The 16,345-nt window shown below is 34.7% G+C and overlaps 1 protein-coding gene across 1 annotated transcript in view; it reads right to left on the bottom strand.

The window, feature by feature from the left end:
* Positions 1-362: 362 nt before the first annotated feature.
* LOC107600837 (pleckstrin homology domain-containing family H member 1-like) overlaps positions 363-16,345 on the bottom strand; it is a 71,923-nt gene continuing 55,940 nt past the window's right edge. The window contains exons 22-32 of the mRNA XM_016292810.1: positions 9,134-9,310; positions 8,569-8,666; positions 7,294-7,471; positions 5,933-6,088; positions 5,722-5,819; positions 5,461-5,602; positions 5,230-5,369; positions 3,860-3,989; positions 3,606-3,689; positions 1,400-1,546; positions 363-934 (exon numbers count right to left, since the gene is read on the bottom strand). Of these exons, the coding sequence (XP_016148296.1) occupies positions 752-934; positions 1,400-1,546; positions 3,606-3,689; positions 3,860-3,989; positions 5,230-5,369; positions 5,461-5,602; positions 5,722-5,819; positions 5,933-6,088; positions 7,294-7,471; positions 8,569-8,666; positions 9,134-9,310 (1,533 nt within the window). The 3' untranslated portion in view covers positions 363-751. The remainder of the gene's footprint in view (positions 935-1,399; positions 1,547-3,605; positions 3,690-3,859; positions 3,990-5,229; positions 5,370-5,460; positions 5,603-5,721; positions 5,820-5,932; positions 6,089-7,293; positions 7,472-8,568; positions 8,667-9,133; positions 9,311-16,345) is intronic.

Below are 16,345 nucleotides of genomic sequence, written 5' to 3' on the forward strand. Positions count from 1 at the left end.
GCCCAAACTCTATAACTTCACATAGTGCTGATGACATTTTCATGTCATTTCCTGCTTGGATAGATGAGAAGAATTCCGCAACCCCGTTACACTACCACTAGACACATAAGACTGTCCTGTGTATACTGGTTAGCTAGTTTCTGCAGAATGTGCTGATGTATTAGAGATGATCTGTGTAATGTTTCTACATATCCTGATATTCACCATATAAACTTCAAATGACTGATGGTACGGTTAATTCATGCACCGTTAAACAGTGGAAATGTCCTGAACCAATATAAACAAAAAACTTTTAACTAACTTACTAAACATTAAAAAATTCAAACAAAGACAGAAATAAAATAAAACCATGTTATGCACAAATGAAAAAGTCAAACCGTGCCTTTAAATGGACTTCCAGTTTAAAAGCTCTGATTCCTTAAAAATGAGCGCCAAACTTTTTGCATTCAAGAATAAAATACTCTTGGATCTGCTCTGACTTTGTGGGTGATCTTCTCAGGGTGGCTTTCTATGAGTCTCCATTAAAAAAAAACACTTTGTGATGTGTTTATTTCTTGTATTTGGACTACGAACAGTGTGCAAGTAGTGACCGTTTCACACAATAAATAACTTTTGCAATTTATGGTTTGAAACTTCAAAATCCTTGAATTGTATCCCAAAATAAATGCTCTAAATATTTCCCAAAATGTGTTTTTATTTGTTTGCAGACCAAGTGATTGGTTGCCAACCCAGACACCCGGAGACTGAGGTTTTAAAGAAGAGTGGGGCCTTTGGTAGTATATGTCATTGAGGGGAAGTGACGGCTGTCGATGTCCCAGAGCTTTCTGTCTCCATGAGGCCCCACTGCTGAGCCTTGAGTCTGGTTTCCAGCCCCTGGTAAGCTAGAGGTCCAGTAGTTAATATAACTAGCCATGAGGAGCGTCAGTTCCAGGATCTACAGCAGTGAGAGAGTGAGAGAGAGAGAGAGAGAGAGAGAGAGAGAGAGAGAATGAACCAGAAGGTCTTTAGTAGACAAATATTTCAACATTTAACTTGCTCTTACTGTATCAGGCCAAAAAAGACACAACAAAGCACAGATATGCGAGTAAAGCTCACACTCAGACTAACACGGTAGAGCTCATTAGCACTTCATATATCATGTAATACTGTATGAGTGAAACTCTCATTAAAAAACCTGTTTTTAGCATCAGATATCTTTCAGATAGTGGTTTCAGAGGGGGGGTGCAGGAGTTGAACTCTGATTTCTCCCCCACACACTTCAGATCAGATTTTTAAGATAGGTAATAAAAGTTAATGTTAAAAGCACAACATATCATCAGAATTCTGTCTTTACTGACCACATTCGGAAATGCAGTTAAAATGTGTTGTACTGTACCTTTTGTGAATTAGCATGTCTTACCTTTGGTTTAGCCATTGCAAATAAAAGTTTATCCACAGTCTTCTTGCCCAAAGCCTGGTCTTTAATCTGGCTGACCACTAACATGAAATCTTCCTTGCAACCTCCGAAGGTGATCACTGACTGGTATGGATGTGTGACGAATGGGTGCTAAAGAAAAGCAGAGCAGTTTCAGTTTATTTATTTATCCCCATAGGGAAAGTACGTTTGCAGCATACACTCACACATATATTTAACAATTCTCATTTGGCATATATGAATGTAAACAATAATTTAATACTAATAAATCTAATTTAAAATAACTGCTGACCCTTGCTGACCATCAGTTACCACGAGAGGAATAAGAATTGAATTGCTTGCGGAATAAAAGATCATTTTGACCTGTTCTTTGAGCATCTGGGAACACAATATCGTCGGCCAGATGGTAACAATTCAAAAGTATAAGATAAAGGATGCCTCTTATCATTCACAATGATGTTAGCCTTATTCAACAGTCTTTCTTTATATATACTCTCTATGCTCTGTAACTTTATCCCTAATAATTTACTTGCTATTGTTACCAGTTTCCCCAATGACCTCTTCTGAGCCTCGGAAGCATTACCATACCGATAAATCACACAAAATGTCATAATGCTTTCAATAAAAGCCCCATAAAACATCAAAAGCATTCTGCTATGGACATTAAAAGAAAGTAATTTCTTTAAGAAATACATTCTCTATTGAAGCTTTTTGCTTACATAATCAGTCCATGCGTCCCAAGTTTATTGTCCAGCATTACACCGAGGTATATACTAATTGTTGCTAATTGTATTTGTTACTAATTGTTTAATTAATGTAGGACGGGTTACAGTTTGCTCTCTCTCTCTCTAAAATCTTATCTCATCTTATTTTTAGTTTTAGAGCACATACATTGAGATGTTTTCAGTCTCTTACAACTCTACAAAAACGAATATAAACACTACTGTTCAAAAGTTTGGGATTCAAATAAGTTTTTTTTTTTATGTAATGCATCCTTGCTTTTATTTAGATCAAATTGATCCAGTAAAAGTGAAGATAAATACTTTTATATTGTTAAAACTTTCTATTCTGGAGAACAAAAAAAAAAAAACGTATCATGGTTTCCACAAAAATATTTAGCACCTCAACTGTTTTCAACATTGATAATAAGAAATGTTTATTGAGTATGCAAATCAGCATATTCAAATTATTTCCGAATGACAATCACATTACACAATAATGACATTTTAAAATATATTAAAATACAAAACAGATGTAATAATTGTAATAATCTATCACAATATTACTATTTTTAATGTATCTTTTCTGCAAAATGTGAGGTTTTCTGTTCCCTTTGTTCTTTCCCCTCCCCCAAAAAGACATAAAAATAGAAAACAGAAAATTACAGAGTCTGCCGGACCCTGTTTATTCTTTCCCAAAACAGCCAGACCTCTCCAAGTGAGAATACAGCCAAATGGGCAAGATATCAGGACTACAGCTTTTCAAACAAGCAAACTATAAGCAGGAATGATATTATAGATATTATTTAGTTCGTGAAGCCTAGAGAATGACAATGGAAGGCCAACAGGCTTGTGGGACCAGAGGTTTTAAAGCAGAGATATGAAGCTCATATTTTTCTTAAATGGTTATCTTAAATTGTTATTTTGAGGTGAAACTACTTTATAAACATCTGGTTATGTGCAACTGATGTTTTAAAAAATGGTGGGGATGTCATGGAACTGTGAAGGCTTTTGAATATTAATTAGATTGTGGTAAAATAATTTAAAATGCTGTTAAAAATTGTCTATATGATGTATTAGTCGCGATCAGCTAATTTCTACTGTCAAAACAGTATTTACAAAAATTATTTAACCTAACATTTCCCTGGAATCAGCTATGTACTTTACAGATCCATAAATATTTACAGAGGTACTTTACAGTTACATCACATCCCTTGTAACTGTTACATTCTCAAAGCTGTGTTATAATTTTATATTTGTGGTGCTGCACACTTGACTTGTAGGCTTTCATTAGAAGGCTTTAGTGTAAGCATGTTTTTCATTTGTTTTTACAACCTCAGGGAGTCTAAATTATTTTCTGTGGCAATCAACAGCACACTTAAGAGCTTAAGTTATAAATGACCCGTAATATTCCTTTAATGCAGTCTTACTTTCTGAAACTATAACTAGAGCAAGTATCCACATTCACTCACCATTGTATAGTCCAGAACACTCAGCCCATCCTCATTAACAGCCAGCCACACTCGAGTTTGCTCCAGTGAAGAGGGAGGCAATGGCTGCACAACAACAGAGTGGGAGTAAAAAGAGATATTCTGCCGTGTTTTAACAGCCCCATCAGGTACATCTGAAAATCCTTTTAAGTGGTCAAGTTTGTGTAGAAAATAGCAATCAATGTTGCCAGTGGCTAAGAATACTGATACCTTATCTACTGTACATCTGAACTTACCTTGGCACTGAACAGCTTGGCCCCAAACAGAGGCCACTTGCGGGCCACGGTCAGGTAGATTCTTACACATTCGGAGGCTGTGCACGCATGAAGGACAGACCACTTAGTGGCCAAACGCTCAGCGAGTTCCCTGTGGGACAAAGTTGTGATTAAATGAAATAAGTAAAGTGTTTGTATAAAGTTCAATATAGTGAACATTTTAGTTTTCATGCCGTTTAAAAAAAAAAAAAAAACGGTAAACATCATATTACAGTTAATAAAGAAAAGTATTATATAACATGGTAAAATAGGTAAATTGGGCATTGGTAAATGGTAAATCAGGCATTCTGTGGGCAAACATTATTATAAATTAAACCTAAACAATAGTATATTATAAATTATTTAAAAACGTTATATATTCAAAAATTATATTTATACTAACAATATATAATTAAATGCTAAAAGTGGATTACAAATGTAAAATAAATGTATACATATTTTTTTATATAATTAATAATAAATGTGTACATTATTTTTATATTTTGTTTGGTAAATGGGGCATTCTGTGCTCAAATATCAATGTTAATTATTCTAAATAGCTGTATATGTGTGCGTGTGTGTATAGATAAATTAGGTAACACTTTACTTAAGGCCTTTATACATAATGTATTATAAAAGTAGTTTTATTGCATTAATTATGCCTTATAATGAGTCGTATAATGCATTGTGTGATCTCATGAATAATTGTAATCACAGTTATAATACTTTTCTATTTGTTGTTACACCTTTAGAAAGTATAATGCATTAAAAAACATGACAAACAACCCTTCAAATATTATGATGCATTTTAACCTTGGTTATTATTTCTTATGAAATGATGTAAAGCATTTTAACATACATTATGAATATGTTTATAAAGCATTCTACATGAAGGCTATAAGTGCTACCATAAAGTATTCTATTTACTATTTAATTATAATGTATTATATACCTGTAATTATACTAAACGACATACTAATATATTAAAATGATAATACATAATTACATAATAATTATTATTATTAATAATAATATCATACATAATAATGAATAATAATAATTACATGCCCTAGAATTGAGTTAGGCAAAAAAATAAATCAATCAAAACTCCACAAACATTTTGTTATTTATTTAAATATTTATTTTATTTATTGTGAAATTTTGTATTTTGTTATGAGATTGTAAAGATCTGGTAGTATGGTAATAAATGTGAATGAACATACTGACACACAAGAAAAATTTCAGACTTTGTCGGAAATTATATGAGTTATACATAATATAATATAATACACATTATAAACATGAACATGAAGTGATTATAATGTACTTAATTTAAATAAATACGAATTTACCTGAGCTGCTCCATGCTGCATTCCTGCTTGTAGCGTTTAGGATAAAAACGCTCCAGTACCTGCAGAAGGACCTGTTGGGTCTTCGGCTGAGAAGAACCAATGGAAGAGATTGCTGGGCGGTCTAGGTCACCATGGTCGACCTAAAAGATAAATGTGATTGAGGTGTATTTGTGATCCACCACCACTTCAAGTACACTTACTCTCAAACACTTGATCCACATTAACACACACCTGTGCCATCAGCGCAGCCACCTCCAGGCCCAGCTCCTTACTGACAGGGAAGTGCCCTTGTTGTACCTCTTCATTTACTTGATATGCCAGCAGGAGGCGCTCTCGCTCAGTCTCCCCCTTAGCCTGAGCTCTGAAACACAGCCTACAAGGAAGATTGACTGCTTTTAAAAACCTGACATTATTAATCTATTGATAAAAACATTCTTAATACTTGATTTTGATAGATATTGCGTGTACGAGACCTCAGTTTTTCAAACATACCTGCTTTTATAAGTGAGACGGACAATCCGTGTTCCTTCATATTTTCCAGGATGAAGTTCTTTCAGTGCCTGTTCCCACTTTGAGATCACATCACAAATCTGCACCAGAAGATTAAAAAACATTCCTTTAATATTCTCGCAGCACAATATATATAGACTAAACTGTTTTATGTACTTTGTAAAAGCTCTGATATTCAGTGTTCATATTATACTTTATTGCTGGGCTGCAGGCAGTGATCCAGATCTTTTCCAGAGGGGTCATCAGTGAAGAGTGCGAAGCCTGAAATCTGTGGTTTCCTCATGCCTGCCCTCTGGTTGACTGTGTTCAGGAACTCCTCCACTGTGGTGGAACCATCAAAACCTACGACCTATAGAGATGGAGAAAGATTAGAGGCAGCAGCGTTCTGAAAGCCTGTGCTGCTATAGTAAAACTGTTGACACTCATGCATTCCATGTCATGCATCAGAGACCCTGTTTACACCTAGCATCCATTTTTTGTGACCGGATCATAAGTGGTCAATGCTGAATACATGTGTAAATGGGGTCTAAAACAAGTTGTGATCAAATCACTGAAACCACATATGGACATATTCAAAAATGCATGTGACAACACTGTATGTGTAGTGTAAACACTCATCCATCCTGCATGCATCTTAATACCAAGTGTAAGCAATATATTGAAATGGAGCAGTATATTGAACCTTAATGCTATTAAAAATGCTATTGCATTTTTGTTGAGTATCATATTTGATACATCAGGCTTTTATGGTTCACATATTCTGATATATGAGAATATGAAGCTTATACTTGAGGAGGAAAAAACCACCTCTGTATTATTCAGAGGCCCAAATTCATCAAAAAAAATAAGCAATTTGGTGGAATTGTTTTTATTAATATGGCCAAAAAGTTAGATGAAATTCTGGTAGCTTGTAATGGGAATCGATGTGTTTTTTATAATAATACAGCAAACTACTTAAATAAAACGCATATAAATATCACTCTATATCTCCTAATAATGTCTTAGCAAGATATTAAATGCTTAGATTTATGATCAAAGATATGTAGTTTTAATTGTGGGGGGCAAAACATACAATGCAATGCAATACAATGATGATTGAGAGATGTGCAAATAAACAAAAGCCTGATCATATTTGATATTCATGCTTTAACATGATTTTTCTAAAAAAAATAATAATAAAATTAAAAAAAAAGATGGCTAATCAAGTAAAATTAAGATGCTTCAGTCCAGTAAATGTTCATCTTGAAATATTACTAACAATAAAGTTATGTTTACTATAACAAACAGTAAAGACTTTACATAAAAAGATGTGTACCTCAACCTGACGGGGGACGTTTTTACAATTACAATAAAATACCTTTTACTTGCTAAAAAGTATAAACTATTAATCAGAGGGCAGAAGGCATGCAGTAGATTGAGTACTGCAGGTTTTTCAGTTGATCATGTTGGTAATTTACGGGCCTTAGAAATTTGCATATCAAGTATGATACAGTGGGCTTTATAAGGATTAATGTAAGGGCCAGATCAATGGGAACAGAAAGTGTTTGTGTGTACCTCATAAGTGTTGTTCATGAAGTGAACAGGTATGCTGAAGGGGAGTGAGTGATGGTAGGGGTTTCTCAGCAGAATAGAAAGAATTTCCATTCGTGAAGGCTTTGCCTCTCTCTCTCCATTCTGTAAGGTTCTCTCTACTGAGCGCTGGCAGTACACAGCATACTTCCCCACTTCAGTCCTGTGGGCGTGCACATAAACACAGGCTTTCAAATTCAATTACATGAGGCATCAAGGCAAAAACCCTTATTCGTATCCGTATATAAGTCTAAATGCAGTAAACGTATCAAAACTCTTAATGAATTTTTTGATTTCTTAGTTTTGTAGCCTTTTTTGACTGTTGTTTTAAATGTAATTAATCAATTAAGACATACTACATATGATATACTTAAATTATAGAAGGCCAAACACGAAATACTTATGTAAAATTTGAATGTATAGTTGTAAATCAAAATATATATTTATAAATTTGAAAATACAAATGTAAATCTGAATATATAGTTAATCCAAATGTAGTAAATATATCCAAATATAGTAAATCCAAATATGCACTACCATACTGTAAGGTTTTTTCTTTGTTGTTGTTGTTTTTGTTTTTTTGGTAAGAAATTAATATTTTTATTCAGAAAGGATTCATCATGAAATTAATCAAAAATTACAGTTACAACTTACAAAAGTTTTCAAATAAATGCTTTTCAAATTAGAATGATCTGATGATTATAAGAATGATTCTGACGAATCATGTGACACTGTTTGGCTGCTGAAAATTCATCTTTGCTACAAGAAAAAAATACATTTTTAAATACATTTAACAACCAAAATAGAAAACAGCTGTTTTAGGTATTAATAATACTTCACACTATTACAGTTTTTTGCTCAAATAAATGCAGCCTTGATGAGCAGAAGAGACTCCTTTCAAACACATTAAAAAAATATTTCTTTAGATTTGAGCGGTGGTGTATAGTTTTAAATCTAAACTTGAATCTGAATGTATAAAATGTATATTCTTAAAATATCCAGTAGTTAAAAATACGGAATAATCCAGAAGTTATGTATTTATCATTTGTATTTATAAAATATATAACAAACAATATATTCAGATTTAAATATACTGTATATTTGAGTTTACAACTATACAGTCAGATTTATAACTATATACTCAAAACTATATTTAGATTTAGGGTAGTGAGGAAGAATCAGTCTGAGTGTGAATATATTGGGATTTATTTAACATGTACAACACATTGTACTTCATGGAGTGAGCGTGTGGCCAGTGACCTGGGATCTGCGTTCTGCTGCAGGTACTGTCTCAGGTACCACAGGAAATGATGCTGAGGCAGGAAGAGAGCTACACACAATGACAACAGCTGCCAGCACTGAGAAAGAAAGAGTAGAGCAGAGAGATATAGAGATATAGCACACTTCACATGACGATACGGTGTAGTGTGTGAGTGTGTGACACGAACCTGTGTGAGGGCGTAGTTGTGAGGAGTGCGGCAGTTGGTCTGTTTGATCAGCTGACAATAAATCTCATTCTGCAGCTCTGGATGTGTTAGGCACACCTGCAGTGCATTCTGGGCCAGCGAGGTGTGGTAGTCGATGGAGGGAGACTCCACCAGCACATTGATGAACAGCTGGCATGACTACCAGGGGGACAAAAAAAAGTGTGTGGGTCAAACACAACACTCAGTTTTTTGCCCTATTTATTAATTTATACATAAATGCAATTCATAAAAATAGTCCAATGTCAGATAACTGGACCTTTTTATGACCAGGCAAAGTTAGTTCAGGTTGTAAAATGTAATGTGGGGTAATTTTGTGTGTGAACAAATATGACACGAACCTGCGTGAGGGCGTAGTTGTGAGGAGTGCGGCAGTTGGTCTGTTTGATCAGCTGACAATAAATCTCATTCTGCAGCTCTGGATGTGTTAGGCACACCTGCAGTGCATTCTGGGCCAGCGAGGTGTGGTAGTCGATGGAGGGAGACTCCACCAGCACATTGATGAACAGCTGGCATGACTACCAGGGGGACAAAAAAAAGTGTGTGGGTCAAACACAACACTCAGTTTTTTGCCCTATTTATTAATTTATACATAAATGCAATTCATAAAAATAGTCCAATGTCAGATAACTGGACCTTTTTATGACCAGGCAAAGTTAGTTCAGGTTGTAAAATGTAATGTGGGGTAATTTAAATAAATAAATAAACTTTAGATTTATAATAAATGTAATTATATATTTAAATGTATTATTTTATTTTATGTTATTGTATTTTACTTGACATACATAGATTTATTTCAATTTAGATGTGTTCTCTCATGTATCCAAAATGTAAGAAAAATATGATAATACTTTTTACTTGGTAGTTACACCACATGACATTTTATTAGCCATTAAAAATTTTGTTTTCTTTGAAATTGGTATAAAAGTTTCGGTTACACTTTACTTGAAGGGGTGTGCATAAGACTGACATGACACCTTCATAATCATGACATGACACCTACATAATCATGACATGACACATGTCATGAATATGAAGGGTTTTTATGCATGTTTATGACAACTGTCATTAAGTGTCATTCGCTCAGTTCTGTAATTTTTAATGCAAAGATGACATTGTTTGAGATGTCTTTGTTATGGGCTATGGTTAGGGGTAAGGGTAGGGGTAGGGTTAGGTTAGGGTTAGGTCAAATAATGTCATATTTGCATTAAAAATGACATAACTGAGCGAATGACACTTAATGACAGTTGTCATAAACATGCATAAACTTTAGATTTATAATAAATGTAATTATATATTTAAATGTATTATTTTATTTTATGTTATTGTATTTTACTTGACATACTTAGATTTATTTCAATTTAGATGTGTTCTCTCATGTATCCAAAATGTAAGAAAAATATGATAATACTTTTTACTTGGTAGTTACACCACATGACATTTTATTAGCCATTAAAACAATTTGTTTTCTTTGAAATTGGTATAAAAGTTTCTTTATTAGCGGACAGAAAAGTGTTGGGAGAGAGACCAAATGAGATTGGGATATATGGCACTACTGTCTGTGATGAGAACCGAACAACCAGCAGACGGCGAACTCCTCACACAACATGTCACCGCACACAGCTGCTTCTGTGGCCGTAGGACAGCGCATGCAACAACATGCTTTACTGTCTTATTAGAATTCTGTTTCTGTTCTTACAGCAATTCTTACAATGCAAATTAAATCAAGTCAGGATGTAGCTGTCAACCCCCCATTCATTACTTTAGAGTGGGAGGCCTTTTCATTCAGTATCAAATGACTACACTTAATGACAGTTGTCATAAACATGCATAAAACCTCCTTCATATTCATGACATGTGTCATGTCATGATTATGAAGGTGTCATGTCAGTCTTATGCACACCCCTTCAAGTAAAGTGTTACCAAAGTTTCTTTATTAGTGGACAGAAAAGTGTTGGGAGAGAGACCAAATGAGATTGGGATACATGGCACTACTGTCTGTGATGAGAACCGAACAACCAGCAGATGGCGAACTCCTCACACAACATGTTACCACACACAGCTGCTTCTGTGGCCGTAGGACAGCACATGCAACAACATGCTTTACTGTCTTATTAGAATTCTGTTTCTGTTCTTACAGCAATTCTTACAATGCAAATTAAATCAAGTCAGGATGTAGCTGTCAACCCCCCATTCATTACTTTAGAGTGGGAGGCCTTTTCATTCAGTATCAAATGACTACCTAAAAAGCCCCTCTGATCTTCAAAGAGCACCGAGGGCTGCTCATGATGCTAGCTCTCGAGGACACGCCATTGAACAGTCAATAGGGCATAATATCTTTAAACCTCTGGAGAACAGGTTTCTCAATTGAAAACAGGAGCCTGCGGAGAAACTACGAGCAACTGGAATGAGACCATCTCTCCAAACACTGTCAGCGATCCTCTTTGAACTCAGAATGAAATGTTTAGGCCTGTCCTCAAAATGAGACGTTACAGGGCTAGTACCGTTTCCCACACAAAGTGCTGAGAGCCACTTGTTGAGGAGTCATTAACTAGAAGTAGTGATCCTACTAACTACATTTGTAGCATAATGGATAACTGTATCAAACCCTACTTAACCCCTTTTCACATAGGGCTGGACAATAATTCAATATCAATATGTATCGCGATATAATTTTTTTCAATAACGGTGATATGGTTTTTAAACACATTTCCGATATTTCGATATACATTACCAGTTTCCCATACATTGATTTATTTGTGGCGTTTGACTTCGTTGAATAAACATGAGCACTGCACGTTTCAAAATCAAAACGTGGCGCGGGTGTTTTATATGAATGTATCTGATGACTGTCTTCAGAAAAGTTTCGATGACATTTTCATTTTATCTGATAAAGTAGCGTTCATGAGTGGAGCTGCTTTAATTACAGCCGAAACCGCTAGTTTTATCACTCTAAAAGCGCCTCCTGCTGGCAGAGAATGAGTTTTTCAATTTTCAATAAGCCCGTCTCCAGCAACATGTTTTTGTTGTAGCTCTTTATTTCGATATTTCGATATACATTACCAGTGTTTCCCATACATTGATTTATTTGTGCCGTTTGACTTCGTTGAATAAACATGAGCACTGCACGTTTCAAAATCAAAACGTGGCGCGGGTGTTTTATATGAATGTATCTGATGACTGTCTTCAGAAAAGTTTCGATGACATTTTCATTTTATCTGATAAAGTAGCGTTCATGAGTGGAGCTGCTTTAATTACAGCCGAAACCGCTAGTTTTATCACTCTAAAAGCGCCTCCTGCTGGCAGAGAATGAGTTTTTCAATTTTCAATAAGCCCGTCTCCAGCAACATGTTTTTGTTGTTGCTCTTTTTTTTCTGCAGCAACTCAGAGCACTTTTCATATTCTTTATCCTGGCTGAGGCACATTTGTTTCAATCTATAACATTAATCAGCCACCCTACATTACCAGTCAAAGGTTTTCAGCATCATTAGGCCTACTCCAGTCTTCAGTGTCACATGATCCTTCAGAAATCATTCTAATATGCTGATTATCAATATACAGTTGAGTATTTTTTTTTCAGGATTCTTTGATGAACAGAAAGATCCAAAGATCAGCATTTATCTGAAATAAAAAGCTTTTGTAATATTATACACTATACCATTCAAAAGCTTGGAGTCAGTATGATTTCTTTTTCTTTTTGGAAAGAAATGATAGAAATTAATACTTTTATTTAGCAAGGATGCTTTAAATTGATCAAAAGTGATGATAAAGAAATGTATAATGTTACAAAATATTTCTATTTCAGTATTATATGGTTTTATATGAGGTGTCATAGACTTGGCAAATTCATTTTTCATAAGTTTGTATGCACAGACATCTGTTGTGGGCGTTCTTGGCAGTTTTTACAAGGCTTTTTTTAAGAGTGTTCATATCGATATCGGAATTATATCGTATTGACCGAAATTAAAAAATATATCGTGATATAAATTTTGGGCATATCATCCAGCCCTATTTTCACATTATTTACATGTAGCTTTACAAATGAGTGATATGGGGCAAAATTAAGTGAATATTACATGGTTAAGCCAGTAGGTGACATCAAATGACTGTTTTTTTGTGTGTTTAAGTCGTTAAATCATTCACTCAACCAAATTGTTACAAAACAACCTAGTCATTCACAACAACAACAAAAAAATCGTCTCGGGTTACTTATGTAACCATGGTTCCCTTTCATGGGAACTTCGAACTGCGTCCTCTAGGGGTCGCTATGGGGGGAACGCCTCGTCGTGACCCGTGTCTGAAGCATACATTGAAAAAACACCAACTCGTTGGCCGGCGACAGCCATGACTCGCGCACCGCCTCGATATTCGCATAACTGGTATGCTGAAACCGATGGATGCGTGAGGAAAACGGCTTCTTCCATTCCTTCTCGATCTCAGTATGGAGATCAGGAAGGAAAGGAAGACTCACCTGAGCTGGAGGGTTATGGCCAGAAAGATAACGTTCGTCGAGACGAACGTCGATGAGTTTTTTCATTGGAAAAAACTCGCAATGCACGCAGATTGCCCCCTCGAGGACATCGCGTGCGTGCTCCTCGCCCAAGCAAACAACACATAGATCGTGTGTGTCATCTGGTGTCAAATAGCGCTGACACGGATGCACACACCTTCTAAATGCTCTACTAGTGCTCGCCATAATATTAATAGATAGCTCTTACTTTTTCCTTGAAAATGCACGCTTCAAACAGAACAGTCAATGAAGACGAAGAAGAGAACGATGTGTAGCTCCCGGCACCGATTTATACTGTAGTCGCACCGGTAGTGACGTCATGGCTGTCGCCGGCCAACGAGTTGGTGTTTTTTCAATGTATGCTTCAGATACGAGTCACGACGAGGCGTTCCCCATAGCGACCCCTAGAGGACGCAGTTCGAAGTTCCCATGAAAGGGAACTTATCCTTTATAAAAATTCACATCAAGGTTTCACCCACAAATGACAAAACAGCGGGTCTATTATTTTTCCTCTGCTGAGCATGACTTATGATATTTAGATATTCATCGAAATACATTATGAGCAGTGTTGTTATTGTTAACTAAAACTATTTATGTTTTTGGTAACTGAAAGTTGAAATGAAATGAAAAATAAATATTAGATGGAAAAACGTAAAAATTAAAGAAATGTTGACAACTGAGATAAAGTAAGTTTAAGTATTACAATTACTTACACTGAAAACAGTTAAACAACTAAAACTAATAAAAATGACATAACCACATAATACAATTATTAAAACTTAAAATCAAATGAAAAAAATTGTTAATTGTTCTGTCTCTGTTCTGACTCAAATTGAGACTGTTTTTAGGTCTCTGAACAACAAATTATTTGTTGTTCTTACACACTACCGTTCAATAGTTTGAGGTTGGTAAGCAAGGCTGCATTTATTTGATCAAAAATACAGTACAAAAAGTAATATGGTAAAATACTTTTAGAATTTAAAATAACTTCTTCATTTCTATTCTCTGTTATAGTCAGCAGCCATTACTAACGTCTTCAGTGTCAAATGATTCTTCATAAATCATTCTAATATGCTGATTTGGTATTTCAGGAAACATTTCTTATTGCTATCCATTTTGAAAACAGTTGTGCAGTTTAATATTTTTACTAATATTTACTGACCCCATTAACTATTGACCCCAAACTTTTGAACACTAGCGTACGCCGTGCTCATTTAATTTCAGCAATTTATGTAATTTACCATTGCATTATGTGTATTCAAATTATAACGGTCATCAGCCTGCTATTTTGATATCAGCATGGTGTGCACTGAAAAAAAAAATCACAGTTTCTGCTTCAGTTTAGAGTAGCTTTTTTTCTATATTGTTAGCCATGATTTAGTTTGTGTTCCCATTTAATATCATAATATAAATATGAAGTAATATATTAGATGTTATATGATAAATTCTGCTTTGGCAACTAACTGATGAGTTTAAAAACAAGTACTAAAATGACTAAAACTAACATTGAAATAAAAATAAATTAAAGCTAAATATAAATATTTAAAACAAATGACAAAAGCCTATAAAATTACTAAACTAAAATTAAAATGAAAACTGAAAATATAAAAAAAATACAATATTAGTATAGAAATAATGCTAAAAGAACTGATGTAGCTTTTTCACTAATATGCTATAGAGTAGCAGTGTAGCATGACAATTTAGAATTTTAGTTCATTTAGATGTTTCCTTTGATTCACAGACTTCTGTGCAGACTAGGCAACATTCTGTTCTTTTGAAGTTTCTGTTCAACAAATAATCTTGTAAAAATGTAGCATGTTTCCACAAAAAATATTAAGCAGCACAGCTGTTTTCAACTGTGATAATAATAAAATGTTTCTTGAGCAGCAAATCAGAATATTAGAATGATTTCTGAAAGATCATGTGACACTGAAGACTGTAATGATGCTGAAAATTCTGCTTTGCCATCACAAGGATAAATTACATTTTAAAATATAATAAAATAGAAAACCATTCATTTTAATTGTACTAATATTTCACAACATTTTTGTTTATACATTGATCACATAAATGTAGCCCTGGTGAGCATAAGATACTTCTTTCAAAAACATTAAAAAATCTTACCAACCACAAACTTTTGAACAGTGGTGTATATTTTCTGGTTTTATTTATGGTATATTGTTCTTGACAAGTTGATCTGTTTAAATGTCCATGTTGCCATCATAACAAAGTGTCTGTAGCTTAACAACACTGGTAACAATGGTAATCACATACCTTCATAGAGAACTGATTTGCATATGAATGCAGTATTTTACATATTGTAATATATATATATATATATATATATATAAGCAGCACTTAGGTAAATGTTAGGCAAAATTCAGATGGTGTTTGTGGTATAAGTTGTACCTTTTCTTGTTTAGTCCCGACAAGCAGGTAGGTGGGGCTTTGCTCTTTGGGATGGACCACTAACGTGAAGTGAGAGGAGAGGAAGCCCCGCCCACCTGCTTCATAATCCTCATCAGAGTCACATGACCTGTCCACTTCTTCCACCCGTGCTTCTCGAATGCGTAGCTGACCCAGTGGGAACTGCCACAAACACATATTTGATATTAGCACAATGGCATCATAAGCAAAAATTAATTTACAAATTACCTGAATATATATTTTTATTTTAACATTTAAAATACACACGTGAACTTTAAAGGGGTCATATGATGCTGCTAAAAATAACATTATTTTGTGTATTTGGTGCAATGAAATGTGTTTATGCGGTTTAAGGTTCAAAAAACACATTATTTTCCACATACTGTACATTATTGTTTCTCCTCTATGCCCCGCCTTTCTGAAACGCGTACATTTTTACAAAGCTCATCGATCTGAAAAGCAAGGTGTGCTCTGATTGGCCAGCTATCCAGTGCGTTGTGATTGGCCGAATACCTCAAGCGTGTAACGGAAATGTTATGCCCCTACCATATTGTGATGCCCTGTCCGTCCGGCCATTTGTTGCATCCAGTGGGGACATAATTACGGATTATAATGA

Source organism: Sinocyclocheilus grahami, unplaced genomic scaffold (genome assembly GCF_001515645.1).
Source record: "Sinocyclocheilus grahami isolate Dianchi unplaced genomic scaffold, SAMN03320097.WGS_v1.1 scaffold293.1, whole genome shotgun sequence".
In the NCBI taxonomy this organism is placed as follows: Eukaryota; Metazoa; Chordata; class Actinopteri; order Cypriniformes; family Cyprinidae; genus Sinocyclocheilus; species Sinocyclocheilus grahami.